The sequence below is a fragment of the Triturus cristatus genome, chromosome 2_1, assembly GCF_964204655.1.
Source record: "Triturus cristatus chromosome 2_1, aTriCri1.1, whole genome shotgun sequence".
Lineage (NCBI taxonomy): Eukaryota > Metazoa > Chordata > Amphibia > Caudata > Salamandridae > Triturus > Triturus cristatus.
In genome coordinates, this window is record NC_140581.1 from 176124480 (window position 1) to 176145659 (window position 21180).

Here is a 21180-nt window from a genome sequence, read left to right on the forward strand (position 1 = left end):
AATCCAGTGGCACAGTGAGCCCGGGACCCACATTTGGGCATACACGGCGCACTTAGGGCGAGGAACCAAAGACACAAAATTGATGGACCTGATCCTGATGGCCTGCAGTCCATGGAGTTATCTAGGTTCATACCTAGGCTCGATAATGGCCATGCCTCTCCTCACACAAGGAGTAGTACATACAATGCCCCAAGGGAGCCAGGCTGTGTGTTTGTTTTCTGCACACCTGGGGCACTGTAGTATACAGGAAGGGCCACAGACACTTGTGTTTAAAGCACATTTTTCACATTCATTAGTTGCAAAGCCATAGGCTCTGACTGGGCTTTTCTTAAATATTCCATTACTTTCACAGTATGACAAGCCAAATATGCCCGACACTTCTCAGAAGTTGCCCCCATTTTGTTCAAAATGTGCAGTTGATGCCTACTGTTAATCAATTACCAACATTGTGCCAATATCAGTATTTTGGCATGGGTGCATATCAATGTATACGGGTGCCCCTTTATGCACAGAATCTCAATTCAATTCAAAAATACTTTATTTTGGCCACAAAGGCCATTAACGTGCATACATAGTACACCAGAGTTATATTGAAGCAAACAAAATTAAGATACAATATAATTATAATAAAATATCTCCAGTAATAATAAAAAGATTGTTAAAAAAAACATTACTATAAAATTAGATAGGCTAAAAGCACATTAATCCTTCTGGGTGCCGACTACAGTGAAAGAAGGATATCACCTGCGTTATACAGGTGATATGAGCTTTCAGCATATTAGCCACATGGCCCAAGGAACTTAGCGACAGGGATAGCAAAAAATAAGCAGGAATCTGCCCTCAAAATACTGAGCGTGGCTAACTGGCTATGCTGGTATAAGCGCCTGCAAGTGGCGGCTAGCCAGTACTTGCAGGGATGTGCTTAGGTTGGACAAGTAAAAAAGACGTGCAACACACTCTCAGTCATGGTACAGCATAAAGGCCAGAAACCGCTAGCTCCTTCGGACTAGCACTTTGTGAACACCCTCAGTGGGAGAAAACCCGTTCTACGTTAGAAAACTAATTTTCTATTGTCGGGAGCAGTCACTTGATCCCAGTATGACTCGTAGCCTATGTGATCTTTGAAATCCACAAATTCACGGGATGTTCTAGGAAAGTTAGATCTACTTGAAACTTTAGCCTGAATTGCTGTCCAATAAAGCTTCTTTTGTGCCAATGTAGATGTAAAAGGTGTCGTGCCTATATTTGTCCAGAGCTCAGGAACCCCGATAAAGTGCAATAGCTCTTTGATGTGGAAGAGCCAGGGGATTTTGACAGAGTAACCGGCAGAGATGGCATCCTGGAGGGCAGAGGTATATTGAACAAGTTCTGGGGTAGACCATCTCTGCTTAATGTAGAGATCAAGCTACTGGCAAAGGTATTGGCAAACAGGCTTGGGGCGGTCATTTCCTCTGTAATATGCCCAGACCAGTCTGGGTTCATGCCTCACAGGAGCACCAGGCTTAACCTGTGAAGATTATACGGAGTCTTACATGCTACTAGAGTCGGCTCGGGTGGAGACGCAGCGCTACTGTCACTTGACGCTTTTGAGAATATAGAATGGCCATACCTGCAGGCGGTTTTGCAGAGGTTTGGATTTGGGCCCTGTTTTTGCGCGTGGATGTGTGGCTACTATACGCCGGCCCGCTAGCAAGAGTACGAGTGGATGGGGCCATCTCGAAGGTAATACAGCTGAATAAGTGCACAAGGCAGGGATGTCTGCTCCCACCCAAGTTGTTTGCACTTGTGATAGAGGCCCTGGTGGCATGGGTCAGAATGGACCCATTCATCCAAAGAATAGGTGGAGGCAGGGACTGGGACGAAAAGATATCTCTGTATGCCGATGACATACTGCTGTATGTCACCAACCCTGCGTCCTCAATTGGCTGAGTCATCCATATATTCAACCTGTTCAGAACCTATTTGTGATACAGAATAAACTGGAACAAGTCCCTACTATATGTACTGTCAGGCGCTGCACCGAACCTGCCATCTGGTTCTCACTCCTTAGCAATAAGTAAGGGGAGAACAGTGGCAGTGTCTCCCGACCCCGCTTGGTGTCAGGTAACGTTTCCAGAGCGGAGCACTTTGAGCAATTAGCACATGAAGTGTGTCACTGTGGATTAGAATTGGAGATTTTAAAATCACGTAATTTTTAAAATTGAATATTGAATCATAACCATCCTCACTGTGTGTTGTATTGCATTCATAATCAACTGCCTATCTGTTACACTCTAATTGATAGCGCACTGACGATCTTACCTCTACTGTAAGGGGTTTTAGGGGCCAGGTTCTGTCTCTGCTCAGTGTTCCAGCCTACCCGCCCTGGTCCGACTCGGTATCCAATACCGTTGAGCGGAGGGCGGGTGGACAAGAGCAAGACACGCCCACTAACCCCGGAACAGTTGAGCGGTTAGCGCTCTAACAGCACTCCACACAGGCTATTTAGCCCCTCGTCGGCCAAAGCGCGCAGCGGTTGCGCGCAGAAGGACGTCATTGACAGCGCCGAAGACAAGCCAAAGACCTGCCCGTCTGCGCCCGTCCGCGACAGGACGGGGCTAGGGGCCATGGGGACTGTCAAAACCAACACGCAAAGGCATCCACTGGTGAGGCTTACTTATAGCTCTCAGGTATTGAAGGGATATAATTTACAATCGTTAAAGGGCTGCAGGGCAATTGAATACCCTGAGGTAGAAGGGCCTTTTTCTTGCCAATATTGCTGCACTCAGAGCACCATATTTTCCCGAGATACGACTAATATTGACCGTTCTATATTAGACGATCCAGATATCAGTTTGGTTTCTGGAAGTAACCACACCCTATTAGGGAGGAAGAACATCTTGTGTAACATTAGGTCACTCTCTAAACACAGTGCTGAAGTTTGGGACTTAATCTCCTCTAAACAACCCGATCTGTGCTACCTCACGGAAACGTAGTTAAAACCACATTCCACTCCTGCTATAACCTTGGGAGTTCCAAGTGACTATAAAATAGTTAGACTGGATCGCCCTACTAAGACTGGTGGTGGGATCGCTATTGTACATAAACAGGAAATTAGTACATCGGTTTTAGAAGAAATAAGTTCCCCAGAAATTGAATTATTAATTTTTAAAATAATACTGCCCTCTAATGAAAACCAAAAGGGTGCATTAGTATACCGACCCCCTGGACCGTGTAATAACTTCTCTAGCTTACTGATTGAGCTACTTGCCCCACATGTCAACAATGATGGCGACTTTATTTTAGTCGGAGATTTTAATGTACACAGTGATAAGTCGGATTGTAGCGAGGCTCAATCCTTATTACTCGACCTGTCCTCATTAGGCCTTATGAAACGTAACTCTGGGCCCACACATCAGGCAGGTCATACCCTTGACTTGATATTTTCAAATTTTACGCTGGTCTCCTGTCCGTCTGCAAGACAGGTTAATTGGACAGATCACTATATTGTTGAATTCCTTACTCCCTACCCTAAACGTATCTCCTCACGACCCAAGCAATTACCGAGGATACGTAGACAGTGGCACAAAATAACCGACACTATTTTTAAAAATAATTTTTATTGTCCCCCTTTCCTTCCTCAAGAAAATATTGATATGGCCGTTAAAAATTTTGAAAAAGCCACTATGGAAACTATTGATAAGATTGCCCTTCTCAAACAATTTAAACCCAGACCAGCAAAGAAACAAGAAATTTGGTTTACTGATCAATTTAGGACGCTAAAACTACATGCCAGGAAATTAGAAAAGAGGTGGAGAATCTCTCATTTGGTCGAGGATAAAAATAAATATTGGGACTCACTATCTACATACCATAAAGCCATTCGCGCTGCTCGTAAAACCTACATTGCATCACAAATTACAGCTGCAGGGAACTCTTCAAGGGTTTTGTATCAAGTTTTGCAAACCTTTGTTAAACCGGCAGCATGTGAATCCTCGGAACTAGCCTCCCAACAGCTGTGTGACGACATCTCATGCTTTTTTACGAATAAAATAGATATAATCTATGATAAAATAGTTTGCACTAATAAAAGCTCGACCACAGATATGGCACTTCTGAAGACAGATCTTGATCCCAAACAGCATAAATATATGTTAAACTCCTTTCCACCCATCTCTTTACAAGAGACATCTGCACTAATATCACGGATTAAAAGTGGCAGTCCTGATGATATCATCCCAGCCAGGATTATGCCTGTCCTGACTGAACAGCTCTGCCCCATGATCCAAAGGTTGGTGAATCTCTCTCATGGCTCAGGCACTGTCCCAAGAGAGTGGAAACGAGCTCTTATCAGACCTATTAGGAAAAATACTGCCATCCCGTGGTCCGATTTAACAAATCTCAGGCCCATATCCCTATTACCATTCTTAGGGAAACTGATCGAAAAATATGTTAACTGTCATCTGTCCAATCACATTGAACTTGCTGGCGGCCTGGACTACTCTCAGTCAGGGTTCAGGCCGAAACACAGCACGGAGTCCACCCTGCTGTCTGTTATGGATGACTTACATATGTACCAGGACAAGGGCTTCTCAGTAATCCTAGTCCTTTTAGATCTATCAGCAGCGTTCGACACCATGTCACATACCATTCTTATTGACCGGTTGTCGAACGCTGGCATCAAGGATAAAGCCTTTGATTGGCTAAAGAGCTTTTTATCTGGTCGTTCCCAGAGAGTCATCATGGACACGTACCGTTCAGCGGAGGTTGAGATATCTAAAGGGGTGCCACAGGGCTCTTGCTTAAGCCCAACATTGTTTAACATCTATGTGGCACCCCTGGCAAGAGTGATGCGTAGCTATGGTTTTATCCCAGTATCATATGCTGATGATACTCAGCTCCTCTTCCCTTTTAAGACTATGTCCGCTGAAATTAAAGGCTCTTTTTCAGCGGGCATGAAGGCGGTGGCTCATTGGATGTCTTCCAACTATCTTCAGTGCAATGTCAGCAAAACGGAACTAATGTTGTTTGGAGAAGCCAAATTATTATGGATCCCTGATTGGTGGCCACCAGATCTGGGAGTAGTTCCGGAACACCAGATCTGGGAGTAGTTCCGGAACCTAAACAGGTCGTGAAGAGTTTAGGGATTCGTTTGGATCAAGACCTGTTATTTGGACAGCATGTCAACCACATTGCTGGAATATGTTTCCATACTATTAGCCTGCTACGCAGAGTTTTTCCTTTACTACCGGACTCTTTTAGGAGAACTCTGGTCCAAACATTGGTTTTGAGTCGCATTGACTATTGTAATGGCCTGTTGCTTTCTGCCAACGAAGGCGTGCTGGCTAAGCTTCAGGTCATTCAAAACACTGCGGCTCGTCTTGTCCTTAATGCCCCTCCGAGAACTGCGTCCAAACCTCTTCTGGAGCAATTACATTGGCTTTCTATCCGCCAGAGATCAAAATTCAAGATATGCTGCTTGATTCACAAATGTTTAAATGGACAAGGGCCTATTTATCTTCAGAACAAATTTGTTCCTTATGTTCCAATTCGTTCGCTTAGGTCCAGTAACAATCTTATTTTGGTGATTCCCAGTGCAAAAAAATCTAGACATGGTAGTAAAGCACTATCAATCTCAGGCCCTACTCTGTGGAATAGACTTCCCCTTTCTCTGAGACAGTGTAAAGAACATCTCACTTTTAGAAAACTCCTGAAAACTGTGTTGTTCAGAAATGAGATCTAGCTCCTTTTATTCCTCTGTTTTACCGGCTCCACAAAGCGCAGAGATACTCCAATTGGAGTCGATTCTAGCGCTATATAAACCTACAAATAAATAAATAAATAAATAAATAAAAGATGCATTCAAATACCTAGGTATCATGATATCCAAAGGGAACAACTGATTCCTAAAAGAGAACATGCTCTCCCAACTAGATAGAGGATGCAGAGATATTGTCCATTGGAGGAAGCTCCCATTGTCCCTAATGGGGCGTGCAGTCTTGTTCAAAATGATGGCGCTGCCACGATTCCTGTATGTCCTACAGAACACCCCATGTAAAATACCACCTAGCTTCTTTAAACAGATAGATTCTGAACTGAGAATACTTTTATGGGATGGAGCCCAGGCTAGAATTGCCCTACACAAGTTGTAGCGCCGTGTTTACGAGGGAGGGCTGGCAAACCTGATATTAAAAAGTACTATTGGGCAACGCAACTAATAACCATTATTGAGTGGGTTTTTGCGGGAAGAGAGGAACCCGCTTATAGAATGGATCGACACTACATGGGAGAGGGAGGCTACCTAGCTGTGCTGAATGGGCAAAGCGTGAGTGGTGCACTACCCCCACATACGAAGTTGACAATACAAGTCTGGAGGGAAGCTACCACATTCCTGGGTTGGAAAAGCAGGTTGACTGAACGAACGCCACTTGGGTCAGCGACCACCTAAGGGAGGTGGGCCAACTAAAAGGATTCCAACAATGGCAGACAATAGGGATAGAATACCTGGAAGACATTTGGAGAGGAAGTAAATTGATAAGCTTTGAAGAACTAAAAATAGAGTACCCGATGTCAGAGAAGGAGTTCTTACTTTACTTGCCTTTACGACATGCGCTAACGAGACATGTAGTAGACGGGGAACAAATAGCAGAATATACTCCACTTGAAGACAGGCTACTCATTGATCCCATGCTTGAAAAGTCCGTTTCATTGGTATATAAAAAAATAATTAACAATTCCCCTGACCCCTTGATGGCGCTTAGGGAGGCTTGGACAAGAGACCTAGGGCGAGATGTAGGTAAATCTGAAATACCGATTTCTTAATAGCGAATTTTACCGATTCGCTATTAAGAAATCGGTATTTCCCATGTAGGTAAAGATTTGGTAAAAAATACCGAATCCTTAATATTCCTTATTACCGAATCGGTAATTGAGATTCAGTAATAAGGAATACCTACCCATTCCCTTCTATGGGCTTGGAGGCCCATAGGAATGAATGTGAAGACATTCACTATTAGCGATTCGTTATTACCGAATCTTTAATAGCGGGAGCACTTTCAAGGGTGTCAGGGTGTCAAAAGGACACCCTGTTGCACCCCTGAAATGTGCATGTGCGCACATGTGGTGCACGTACATGCCCTAAGGGCATGAATGTGTGCCAAATGGCACTTAACAAAAAACAAAAAAGTGATTTTTTAAAGGAAATCGGTAATTACCACCAACTTGAAGTTGGTGGTAATTACCGATTTCTTAAGGCTCAAAAGCACTCTTTAATGTGCTTCCTACATTGCATTTAAGGAATCGGTATTACCGATTCCTTAAATGCAAGAGCAATAAGGAATCGGTATTTACCGATTCCTTATTTACCGATTCCTTACCTACATTAGGAATGGCTAAATACCGGTTGGTAATGCTGAAATTTACCGAATTTCGGCGTTACCGACCGGTATTTAGCCACCTACATCTGGCCCTTAGAGATGTTGGATGATGATGATTGGACGAAGGCGATACAGAGTTCAAGGGAGGTGGCAATAAGGGCGAGATTCCGATTGATACAGTTACGTATACTGCACAGACCCTACAACTCCAAGGTGTTTCTGCACCGGACAATGGTCAGGGACATTGTACACGGGAATGTGGGAAAGCGGGAACATTCTTTCATATACTGTGGTCCTGCCCTAAGGTACAACAGTTTTGGAAGGATGCTATTAATGTCTTGTCAGAAGTAATTGAGCTAGAAGTTGCATGCGAGGCCAAATGGCATATTCTTTGTGTGACGGGTGAGGTTAAATGGCCAAAATATTCTAAAATATGGCTTACGACAGTGAGCATAGTTGCTAAACACAACATAGCAAGGGGGTGGGGGGGCAAGTCAACCACCGAGTGTGACAAAATGGCAGGAGGATCTGGATTGGTGCTGCAATGCAGAAAAGGTGGTGTTCCAGGGGAGGGGGTGCTCAAAGAAATGGGACAAAATATGGGGAAGCTGGATACAATGCAGAGGGCTTCAACTGTCGGCTGTGTGTAGGAGAAACAGGAGAGATTATGTACAGTAACACACTGAAATGTACTAAACCTTGCCTTGTTATGATGATCTTGCTTTGTATGCAAAAGGAAGTAAAAAACCTATTTTGTAACGATAAAAATGTACGGAGTGTACTTGTTGACTGTCATGCTGCCAGGCTTTGTTCACTTAATAAACAGATTACAAAAAAAAAAAAGTTCTGGGGTAGACCATAAAAGCCTCCAATATAACAGGGGATGAAGTATGGATTTGTTGTGTCTTTGTTCCCAGGTCCGAAAAGAGTGGTACCAGAGGGGTACTAGCCGGGAGAGATGCCAGTTTACGATAACATTTATTTTCAGTAACGGTTTGTGCATCTATGTTTGCGTTTCCCCATAGCCCCGCCTCATAGAGGACTGATCCCAACACCCTAGACTCATATAAATGGAGATCAGGCCTCATAGGTTTGGTGTACGAGGCTTTATACTGGTTTTGAACTGCCCCTGTTAATTGCTTGAGTTTTAAATCCGCTTTTGTCAAGTGGGGATTCCATGACAATTTCTAATGGTGCCCACCTCCAATTCTAGGCCTTTTTAAAAAGTTTTATGGGGCCTGAAAGTCGTCAGCTTGGTTTTGGTCATATTGATCTCCAGGCCCCTATCTATACAGAAATCCTCAAAACGCGTCATGTGTTTCTGGAGGCCATTTGGGGTCTTGGAGACAATACAGTATCGTCTGCGAATAATAGCATTGGAACTTTGACTTGGGCCAAGGAGGTTGTGTCTTCATGGACTTGGATCAGTATAGAGACAATATTGTTTATATATCATGAAAATAATGTAGGGGCCAGGACCAAGCCCTGTCTTACACCTCTAGAGAATGTGATCCTATCTGTCAAGCTGTTTTGCCTTTCCCATCTTACACGTGCCAAATTATTCTCATAGAGAAGAGCTACCAATGCCAGTAAACACAAGGGCATTTGTATGTTTCCATGTGTTTGCCAGAGACTAGTGCGTGGCACTAAATCAAAGGCCAAGTGTATATACACAAAGGCTACGTATAGATGACCCTTGTTGATTACGAAAGTATGCCAACAGAAAAATGAAAAACGGAAAGCCTGATCTATTGTGGAAGTCTTAGATCGAAATCCTGCCTGGAAGGGGCTGGGACAAGACATGTCAGAGATCCAATCCTGGATCTTCTCAAGAATACACCGACAAGTAGTTTTCTGTATGCAGTCAATGAGGCTTATTGCTCTATAATTGCTTTGTATGGCCAAGAATCAGGGTGGCTCCTTTCCAGGATTCGGAAATAATGCCACCTACAGCGATGGCGTTTGCAATAATCAAGATATGTGCCCAAGCTTTCATGTCCAAAAAAAGGCATCAGCCGAACACGATCCGGCCCTGCGGTGCGTCCCCTTGCTGTAGCCGATAGAGATTTATTAACATCTGCACGATCTAACATAACTTCCAGGGGCAATGGGCAAGGTAATGGGAATACAGACTGAAGGCCCAAAAGAGAAAAGGTATTAACGGTGTTGTCAGCATAAAGGGTGACAAAGTGCTCAACCCACTCTGAAGGGGCAACATTCATTGCTGGTTCATTTGCAGCTGTGTTATCCCTATGGGCAATTAGCTCCCAGAATGATGTGAAATCGCTTTCTGCACAGGCTTCATCAAGGGCGGACCATCTCTGTTCATCCCAGCACCTTTTGGCATTAGCGACAACTACGTTGTAGGCCCTGCGGGCTAAGGGTATGGTGACCACATCTCTTGCGTTGATGGCCTGCACTAGGGAACTCTTAGGCTTGCGGCATTCAAGATTATACCAAGGGTTCTGTTTGGGAGTTCCTGTTCTGGGTTGTGTTGGGATGATACAATGTCCCAATATGCACTTAAACAAGGCAGTGTGGTTTGTGATCAGCATGTCAAATGAATCAAGTTGCCCTCCCTCAATCTTATGAATTGATTTGTTGATGTCGGAAGCAACAGCGGAGAGAATGTCAGGGCAATTAGGTACTTGATTCCATTTCAAGTGGCGTTTGTCTAACGTTGATCTGACATCCCTGGTCTAAAGGAAAGGAGCAGGAGCAGAAGAGATAGTGGAATAAAGTTACTTCAATGACAACAAAAGAGGGGTGTGGTCGCTTTAGCTCCTTTCAAGCACACACATATCATTAACCAGATCCCAGAATTTCATACAATTTGCCAGTGTCAGAATATTACCATTGACTTTGCATTCATGTACCCTGAATAGCCCATACGTCCTAAATTACCTCTGTTATGCTAGGGCCAGCATTTTGTCGTGGTTGCTTGCCCTCATCACTCACCCATATGCCATGATTGTCTCCAGCATGCAATTATCAACATTTTGCCTGTGGTGACCCTTATGACAAGAATTACATCCAGTATGCTCGTACCAGCATTTTGCCACTGGTGCCTATTTACCAAGAATTATCTCCAGTATGCCAGTGCCAGCATTTTGCTGCAGGTACCTCTTATGCCAAGAATTGCCTCCAGTATGCCAGCACCAGCCATTTTGACACAGTTCCCCATATGCCAAGAATTACTTCTAGTATGCCAACGCCAGCATTTTTCCACAGGTGCCACTTTTGTCCGTAATTACCTTCAGTATGCAAAAGCCAGCCTTTTGCAATGCGTAAACAGTGCATCAAGAATGACCTCGAATATGTCAGTGTCATGATTCTGCTAAGGGTGTGCCATATGCTAAGAATAAGCTGTAGAGTGCCAGTGCCAGCTTTTTAACACAAGTGCCACTTATGCCAAGAATTACCTCCAGAATGTCAGTATTTTGTCATGGGCACCCCTTATGACCAATATGCCAGTGCTCGAATTCTATCATCGGATATTGCCATTAGGCAAAAATTACCTCTAGTATAGCAGGACCAGTGGCAGACCTGAGAAGGTAACACACACATGGCTCACTCACTCACTCACTCACTCACTCACTCAATCACGCTTACTTCTGTTCACTCACTCACATTCATTTTTATTTACACTCACTCATTTGTATACCCCCACATCCTTGCAATCTCACACTGCCTCACACTCAGTCCAGTCCAACTCTACCTGTCTCAATTAATCTTACTCATTCTTTTTCACTCACAGTTACAGTCACTTTCTTTCTTATTCTCACTCACTTTAACCCACAAACACAAATGCTCTTAGAAAACCACACACACACACACTCAGGCTGTTATTTACCCCATTCACTCACTCACATGCATTTTTATTTACACTCTTTTACACTCATTCTGAGTCATTTATTCTCAATCACACTCACTGCCACTCTCACTTACACATCTTCACAAATGGTCTATGTCCTGATGAAGACAACCTCTAACTATGCGTGGGTTGAAATGTGTCAGAACGTACGGCTGTAGATATTGCTTACTGCTTGCAACTTGTGGGGGATCAATGCCCCAAACTTTCACAGGGAAGGAAAGGCTGGTGGTCCCTCGTGGTCCCTGTAGAGCCTCAGTGCTGTCTAGACACCCTAGGCTCACAGAGAACGCACTATGCACACCGTCCCAACAACAAACTACAATTCCCAGCAGGGCATTAACTCTTACGTAGTCTAGAGTGCAGAGCCTACCTTTGACCTTTGTGTTCAACGTCCCTCGTGGCCATGGCACCTTTGCTTGGAAATCGTGATACACTGTGGTTGCAGCTGAACCTTGCTTTGCAAGTGGGGTCACACACCACTGATACATTCGTCTCTGAATTGCAGATAGGACCCCTACGCTGCTTTCCGCCCCCCCACCCCTCATTTGTGATTCGGACATGCGAATTGGAAAGACTTTTGACTCGTAAAAAGGCTTTAGTAAAGAGGGAAAAGGTATTTTATGGTTGCAAAACCCATAACAAAATACCCTTGTACATTAAGCCCGCAGTCATCTAGCCAGCACGCAAGAACAATGTTTGGGTATAAGCTGCTGGAGGCGCTTATGTGCACGGTGTGCTCAGATATCTCTGAAGTGAAACTGCGGGTCCAGGTTTCGTGTCCAGTGAGACAAAGTGGTTGCAGTGGGTCCCCAACACAGGGTCTTTGTCCAATGTTACTGATTCAGCAGGTCTTGTTCTTTGGGTTTGATGCTAGGGGCATCACAACAGTAGTACAGGAAAGCAATGAAAACATTCTCATCTCTTTGGCGGCTAATAGGGCGCAAAAAAGTGCTACACCACTGTTGATATTTAAGGAGTGTCTGTTAGTGGTTCGTCACCAAATAATGCTCATGTTCTCATGACAAGCTGTAACAATGTGCCCATAAACAACTGGCTGGTCATGGTTTCCATAGTGATTGATGGTACACTGTCATCTAAGGCCTCCTTCCCACAATGTACATACACTGTGTTTAATTTGTGCCAGTATTTGCCAGTGCTCGGTTACAGCACTTAATTCTTAACACCAACACTTTTTATGACGTGCCACCACATGGTGGCAATGTTTCACTATTTTCAGCAATAAACAATATTTTAGTATTTTAAGATGCACTAAATATTAGTAATAACTGCTCATCCTGGCCAGTGGTATTGGCATTGGGTAGTGCAAGCTGTGGTGGCCTCCTAAGCAGTACCTTGGGCCCTGGCACTTATATGTTTACACATTTACATCATAATCTTTACCTGCAAACGGGGCCCTTTTACTGAGCAGGGATTGAGCAGGCCTGTGGTTAAAGGTCCCTCTGTGTCGACGCAGGGAGTTGGTCCAGGAATCCTGTTTGCTCCGTTGATCATTCCATACCGGCTTACCTCGCGGAGGAGAGGCGTCTCGGAACTGAAATCCTAAGAGGAAACAAAGTGACACCAAGAGATGGTAAAGATGGAGTTGGGGGGTCAGCATTTTAACAGAGTTTACATGAAAGCAATCTGTGACTCTGCATCTCACTTCACCCATGTAAATTAAGTTCATGTTATGCTTTTCCCCTTGTATAATCTTTACCATTTTATTGTACATAAGGCATATATATATAATAGCACCTGAAAACATCAATCCCCTAGAACTACCACCACCTGATAGGCGCTTCCAAGTGCCTCAGGAAGAGGAGTTGGGAATCAAAGAATGGTGAGAGGCTGCAGAACACAAACTAGATTAAATCCATATGCATGGCGGATGAGGTGTGTGTTTATATGATTTTGAAATCTTTCAAGGTCATGTTGCATCCCATCTGGATGATGCAAATTACATTTAGTTGCTTTACCTGCTACTGCAATGTGTCCCTTCAAATCAGTTTGGATTCTGCCACTTGTTTGATATCTTGCACTAGCAAATTTCATCACATTACCCCAGTAATGTTTACTTTACGGTTTAGGATTGCGTTCAAGCTCTGCTGCACAACAAAATCCGCAGAGGGACTAGTAGTAAAGAGGTACATCATTGAATAGATCCTTAGTTTCAGTGTGGTGCTTTCTTCAAACAGATATTTTCTGCAACTGTTAGTGGAATTTGACTCCACTAGAAATTTACCTTCTCCTGTAACTTCTGGCCTTTCTTCACTCTTTGAAAATGTATGGGGCTATTTTGTATTTGGTGACAGGCAAAACACTAGGGCAGTAGAATACCCTATCCTCCTACCAGCAGCGTGAAGCCCAGTCTGCCAAATTTAGAATTTCTTAATACTCCATGGGAGAATTTTTCTCTAAATGATTCTTTTAGGGGGCGTGTCCAAGAAGGCACCCAAGTGAGAGTGATCTCTCAGAACTCCGCTGTCAGCTCTTTGCACTGGGGCGGATGCCGACATCTACTGGTGCTCTTCTCGCCGGGGGAAGTCTTCGGATTGGCACCTGAATAAAATCTATGGTGTTAGCTGTCCTGATATGAACGGTCCATCACAAACAGGAGCTTAGAGGGAAAAGAAGCAGGTTGCCCTCCCCTCACAACTTGTGTCCACAAAAAACCTGCTCTACATTTTTAGGATAAAACATTATGAACATACCCCGCACCCCTTAGTGGTGAGACTACTTGAAGCACTAGCGAAACTCTGCTGTACTATCAGGGTGTTCCTATTCCTTTTCTTTAAAAGCACATCAGTCTGTATCTATTTATCCAGAACATATCCTGTGTGTATTTTCTCGCCACAATTCCTGACAATCAACCACCCAAAAAAAGTGTGTGAAAAGTGCGGAGGCACCTCACGGAATCAACCGCCAGGGAACTACTGATAGGTACTCATCAGTGTGTTCCACTTATCATCATCGGTAGTCTCCCCACTGAAATCAAATGTGAAAGCAAGTGTGCCCAACTAAATTAGTGAAAAAACCTGACCCCAGAGTAAGAGCTACCAAAATCAATTGTCTGACTCTTACCCACTAAAAACGAGCTAAACAATCACCGGCACTGTTTCCACCTTTATTCACTGCTGTGTGTTTGCTCACATTAAAAACAAAGACCTACTGTCGTGCTTCGTTATATTTATATGAAGCCAACATGTTTCATTGCCTATTAATACTTATCAGCAACTTCTTCAGGGCTAGGGGTCAGTGCTTGCCACACTGTGAATTCACAGCTTGATACCTGTGGAAGATAGACACAGACAGCACATACATAAAAAAACACTTAGTGACACACATCAGAGTTGCTCTGTAACCTACAAGGCACTTCTTATTGTTACTGCTCATTGGACGGAAAAGCCACAGATATTTACCAGGTGGGTGCCCCCTTATGGCATACCTACAGCCACCTGTTGGGGATATCGTGTACGCGTCCACTTATCCCAATATCTTAGTGCCAGTCGCTCAGCATCAACCTACAACAAATATACATATTTTCATTCCCTTTTTAAACAACTCGTATCTCTCTAGCCGTTTCCGGTCGTATGAGTATAATACAGCAAATACATACACTCAGCTTTCAGAACATAGTAATGTGGTTTGCCTCATTGTCAACGCTACCCCACACTTCACCCGATCTGTACCTTCCCTTTCTCAAGTGGATATTCTTTTCTGGTTTCGCCCACACTGGTCATTTCTAAAATGTCACTCGCTCTTCTAAAAGGCAGAAGTGTTGAGGCTACTTGGGGCCTGTCAAAATTATAGGCCCTTGGTCCGCGACCCCACTGGAGAGTTACAGGATCTAATCATTGGACTAGTGACAGAGGCAAAAGAAAAGAAATGGATCACTTCTAAAGAAGCAGATTTTTTAAGTGGCATGAAACCACGAGTCCCGGCATTCTATATACTGCCAAAAATACATGAAGCGCAACGTCCTCCACCGGGCTGCCCGATAGTCTCGGGTATCTAGTCCGTGTTGGAGCCGTTGTCGCAATTCTCCGATTTTTTTCTGAGGAAGTGTGTAGTCACCCAACTCTTTTACTTGCAGGATATTACAGATGTATTGAATATCTTGGAAACTCTTAAGTACGACCCTAAACAGTTCCTGATAACGATGATATTGAATTGTTATATACAAGCATACCCAAGGAGGCCACGCTGGTGGCAGCAGCACGGGCCCTGGCGGCGTGTGAGTGGTTTTACGACACTCCCCAATCCTTTGTACTTCAGTGTGTTGAAATAGCTCTGACCAGATTTTTTTTTAAATACAAAGAACAAATGCACCTTCAAGTTTCTGGTACTTAAATGGGGGCAACATTTGCTTTGCCCCCAGTCTGGCCTGCATCTATGAGGGCCAGTTTGAAGCCAACTATATAAATCACTCATCTAAGCCCTTCCGGAATAACATCTGTCTCTGGAAGAGGTTTATTGATGTGCTGTGTGTCTGGTCTGGCACTGAGGCTCTGAAAGCTGAGTGTATGTATTTGCTGTAGTATACTCATCGGACCGGAAACGGCTAGAGAGATACGAGTTGTTTCAAAAGGGAATGAAAATATGTATATTTTTTGTAGGTTGACGCTGAGCGACTGGCACTAAGATATTGGGATAAGTGGACGCGTACACGATATCCCCAACAGGTGGCTGTAGGTATGCCATAAGGGGGCACCCACCTGGTAAATATCTGTGGCTTTTCTGTCCAATGAGCAGTAACAATAAGAAGTACCTTGTAGGTTACAGAGCAACTCTGATGTGTGTCACTAAGTGTTTTTGTATGTATGTGCTGTCTGTGTCTATCTTCCACAGTTATCAAGCTGTGAATTCACAGTGTAGCCCTGAAGAAGTTGCCGATAAGTATTAATAGGCAATGAAACATGTTGGCTTCATATAAAAATGACGAAGTACGACAGTAGGTCTTTGTTTTTAATGTGAGCAAACACACAGCAGTGAATAAAGGTGGAAACAGTGCCAGTGATTGTTTAGCTCGTTGTTTTTAGTGGGTAAGAGTCAGACAATTGATTTTGGTAGCTCTTACTCTGGGGTAAGGTTTTTTCACTAATTTAGTTGGGCATACTTGCTTTCAGATTTGATTTCAGTGGGGAGACTACCGATGATGATAAGTGGAACACACTGATGAGTACCTATCAGTAGTTCCCTGGCGGTTGATTCCGTGAGGTGCCTCCGCACTTTTTACACACTTTTTTGGGGTGGTTGATTGTCAGGAATTGTGGCCAGAAAATACACACAGGATATGTTCTGGATAGATAGATACAGACTGATGTGCTTTTAAAGAAAAGGGATAGGAACACCCTGATAGTACAGCAGAGTTTCGCTATTGCTTCAAGTAGTCTCACCACTAAGGGGTGCGGGGTATGTTCATAATGTTTTAACCTGATATGAACGGTGCCTCCTGCTGTAGAGTGATTCCCGACAGTGCCTGCTCGACCGCCTGCAGCATACACACCTCAGCAGCTGCCCGCCTGCACTGGAGTACGATCTTCACCTGGCCCGGGTGACTTCTGAGGTGGACGGCTGCACATTACAGGGCAAAGGTGCGTCTTCGGCTGACTTTCTCCGGCTCATCCTGAACTGCTGGGCAGGTCCGTTCTACTGCCCTTGATCCCTCCCTCTACCTGGAGTCTCCGGTGACTGGACCTGCGGGGCTGGGTCAGAGCCTCATGGGAGACGGGTCCACCACCCGTGGGAGCGGCACAGAGAGGTACGTGGCAGGCCTGGTGAGGCCTAGTGGTCCTCTTGAGTGCCTGAGGGCTCCCCTGCACGCGGATATCACTCTTGGCCCAGCACCTCATGCTTAAGAGCTCTAGCAACTGGAATGCAGTGAGCGATCAGCGGGGCAGCGTCTGGATGAGCCGGCTGGCTTGCGATTGTTTGCATGGCTCCCCGTGTGCAGAGGGAAGGAGCTGGGGCGCCGTGATGACTCAACGTCCTAATTCGGTTGTATAGTGCCCCGCAGAGTAATCCTCCTCCTTCACTGTGCTCAGTCCCACTGTGACCCATTGCACTGAAGGCCTTTCTGTATGGCCTACAGCCTGCACTTTGCCCTAACCCAGGAAGGTGAGCGTTCCTGGTCAAGCTCACCCCCTGGACAACTGGCGATCACGAAGAGCACACCCACACCTCCCACACCCTGCCGCACATGTCCTGGACTGTGCAGCACACAACGGGGACTTCCTTTTCACTCGACGTGATGCCCTCAGCACCCCCATTGCCTGTACCTCTTCCTGGTTTATGAGACTCTAGTGGATCCCAGAGCCTTGAGTGTTCTCTTTACCCTCTGGTGTTAGTGACTACACTTCACACATCCGTGTTTCTCTCCTCGGACAGGAGCCCATTAGTCACACTGCCATGACCTTCCAACGCAACACAAAAAAGGACACCACAATTAAGGACTTGTTTACTGAGATACAGGCAAAGAAGTCAGACCAGAATAGGGCGGCATCTCTGAACCTGCCTCCCCCGACGAGACGGCGATGGGGGGCTCCCACGGAGGCGAGGCCCCTGTCACAAAGGCATTTCTGGAACAACTCTTTGGGATCCTCCAGGAGGACTTCGCAACCATCAAGCAGTACATAGCGGTGGGAGTGAAGGACCTCAGACGAGATCTAGGTCCTTGAAACAAACCTACGATTCCCGGGAAGAAGAATTAGACGGACACCACCAGGAACTCCTTTAGCTACGAGACAAGAACACAGAGCTTCCTTCATAAACTGGAAGATCTCGAAAACAGATCTCGGTGCTCTAATATCCACATGAGAAAGGGTGCTTATACAGGCGATACCTGGAAAGCTAGAGAATTATGTTATCCGCCTCTTTCGCCATGTGGCCCCAGAACTTCCAGACCAAAAAATCGTCCTTGATCAAACTCATGAAGCGTGTCGCCCAGCCCTTTCCCCAAGTCAAGCGCAAGACATTCTCACATGCCTACACTATTATAGACAAAAGGAGGTCATCATGGGTGCAGTATGTGACAAGACTTCAATTGAATTTGAGGGCATAACAATATGGCTTTACCGGGACCTTTCCCTAATAACACTGTAGCGCTGTGACAGACTTAACAGACTTACTACACCGGAAAAGAATTATATGCAAATGGGGGAACCCCTTCCAGCTCCAGTTTGTCTAGAACAATGAGACAGACAATCCGAACTCTAGAAGACACCCAATCATTGCTGGAAATGGCAATGCTTCTGGGGGAATACCCCGCTCAATCACATTTGTGGGGCCCAGCCTCCTCTACTGCAGACTTATGCCGCTCTGCCCACCAGAGGAAGGAAGACCTTCATAAGCCCTCTGAAACTGAGAGCGGCAAGGAAAGGGCTGCGCTGCAATGTCAGCTACAGCACCAGGACAGTGCCACGGAGGTGGAAAGCGACCACCGATGGCCTAACAAATTGGAGATTGATCCAACGCTAACCATCTGGTGAAAGTTGACTCTCCTTTCTGGGTGGCCCCGATTTCCTCTTACCTGGAAACTGCCTAGGAATGAGGGGGGGCTCCTCCCTCCCACTGATGTTGATTGTTGTCAGCGGAGCTCCATAGCCACACCGTGTTTGAGAATGAAGAGACGCATTGCCGGAGACATGGACCCTCAAATGCTGGTTATTAGTTTTTCCTAGGCTTCTTGACTTGTTCTTTGTGTCCCCCAATCTCCCACTTCCCCACCCCATCTGATGACCTATGCACGCTCATTCATATTCCAGACACCACATAACAGCAATGCATGCCGGGGATTTATGTATATTTCCAGGCCCGCTCGGCCCTTGCTGGATCCCCGCAAACCCATCTTTTGATGAACAATATACTCAGCCTCAATGTCAGAGGCCTTAAGTGAAATGTCTTATGCTCCTTTCTTTTCTCAGGGATGCTAAATGCGATGTCTGTCTCATACAAGAGACTCACCTGCTCAAAGCCGACTGGAAGTGTTTACGCTCCTGGTGGTTTGATCGCCAATACTTCTCTTCCGGTCCAGTGAAGAAAGCCAGGGTGGCAATCCTTCTAGTGACCTACTTTCCAGGGAGGGTGACCCAAACGCATACTGAGTTGCTGGACAGGTTTCTATCACTGAACAATGATCTAAAAGGCCATAGGCTCACACAGGCGAATCTATATGCCCCCAGTGACCATCAGGAAGTTTTCCTTAAAGATGCAATATGTCGCATTGTAACCGCCCCAAACAGAGACATCATTATAAGGGGTGACTTCAAGATAGTGGTTGATACACAACTGGACAGATCTATCCAATGACCAGGGTAGACTGGTACTCTTACATATGCCTATAGACAGTGGCTGGCAGATGCTGAGTTGATGGACGTATGGCAACAAGCACATCCGACCTCTAAGAATAACACTTTCTTTTCTGCGACACACCAGACATATGCCAGAATCGACTTCTTCCTCATTTCCCCACGCATCAATGGGGCAACTATGGCCGTGGAAATAGGGGTAGCTGCTTTTCGGACCACTCCGCTGTCACCCTCAGATATACACCTCCTATATTCATATCACCTCCCCACGTTTGGAATCTTAATGCTAAGCTCCTTACCTATGAACAAACACTCAGTGAAATCACGGCCACTAGTAACTGATTTTTGGCTACTAATGAGATGCCAACCACGTCTATTACACTCTTGTGGGAAAGCTTGAAAGCCGTAGTACGGGGCAATTTATTGCTATAGCAGCTTGCCCTAATAAAGATAGGCGCGATCTGAGAGTCCAACCAGAAACTAAAGTCAGGGAATTAGAAAAATCCCATAAGAACACTGGCTAGCTTGTGACTGGACATCAACTAACGGCCGCCCACAAGCAATTCAAAGCCCTAAATATGGATAGGGCAGAATATGCCCTGTTATGTATGAAGCAGAAATATTATGTAGAAGGGAACAAAGTGGGATGCTTACTGGCCCACCGCATTTGCTCCCAAGCTGTACAACATAGGGTGGGTGAACTGGTGGGTTCTGATGGTGCCCCAAAATATGAAGAGGAGTTGATCATCTAAGAATCTGAGTGTTTCTATGCCACTCTCACCTCAGCTGAGGACCTTGATGCTGAAAATGTTAACTCCAATCTAGAGCCGGTCTCTCTGACCTGTATCCCTCAGAAAGATATCTCCACTCTGGATAGAGACATTACCCCCAAAGAAGACCTCATGGCTATACAATGTCTACAAACTGATAAGGCCCCTGGACATGATGGTTATAGCACACATTTTTATAAAGCATTTGACACATTGTTGGACCCCATTCTGGCAAGGCTATATAGCGCTTTTAGCACTACGGGTACCCTGACAGACACAATGCAATTAGCCACGATCACTGTAATTCCTAAGCCTGGTAAAGGCCCTAAATACTGTTCCTCCTACCACCCCAATTCGTTACTAAATGTGGATGCTAAGATCTTTACGGGCATTTTTGCAAATAGGCTGGCTCCCTACATGCAGGGCCTCGTAGATCCCAATCAGACTGGGTTTATTCCCAAAAGGGGCTGCTGCGACAATACAAAACGCATCTGTCAGCTTTTAGACAAGACGCAGCGCTCTCGCACACCTGCTCTTCTCATTTCCGTCAATGCGGAGAAGGCCTTTGATCGGGTCCACTGGCCATATCTTCGCACATGGTTTGGCCTCGGTCCACGGTTCTGTTGGTGGATCCAGTGTAGCTATACTTCCCCTCGAGCAATGGTGAGGGTTAGCGGAGTCCTGTCTCAGTACTTCCAAATCTCCAAGGAGACTCGACAGGGCTGCCCCCTGTCACCCTTAATATTCGTCTTAAACATGGAGCCATTTGCCTAACAGATACATAATAACCCACGCATAACAGATATAACCATGGGGGGGTAGCGATCACAAAGTAGTGCTATACGCTGATGATGTCTCACTAATTTTATCGAACC

At 45.2% G+C, this 21180-nt stretch overlaps 1 protein-coding gene across 1 annotated transcript in view; it reads right to left on the minus strand.

Annotated features, from left to right (window-relative positions):
- The window catches only part of LOXHD1 (lipoxygenase homology PLAT domains 1), a 1221805-nt gene that overhangs the window by 1104153 nt on the left and 96472 nt on the right, over positions 1–21180 (minus strand). The window contains exon 3 of the mRNA XM_085629301.1: positions 12631–12789. Within this exon, the coding sequence (XP_085485427.1) occupies positions 12631–12789 (159 nt within the window). The remainder of the gene's footprint in view (positions 1–12630; positions 12790–21180) is intronic.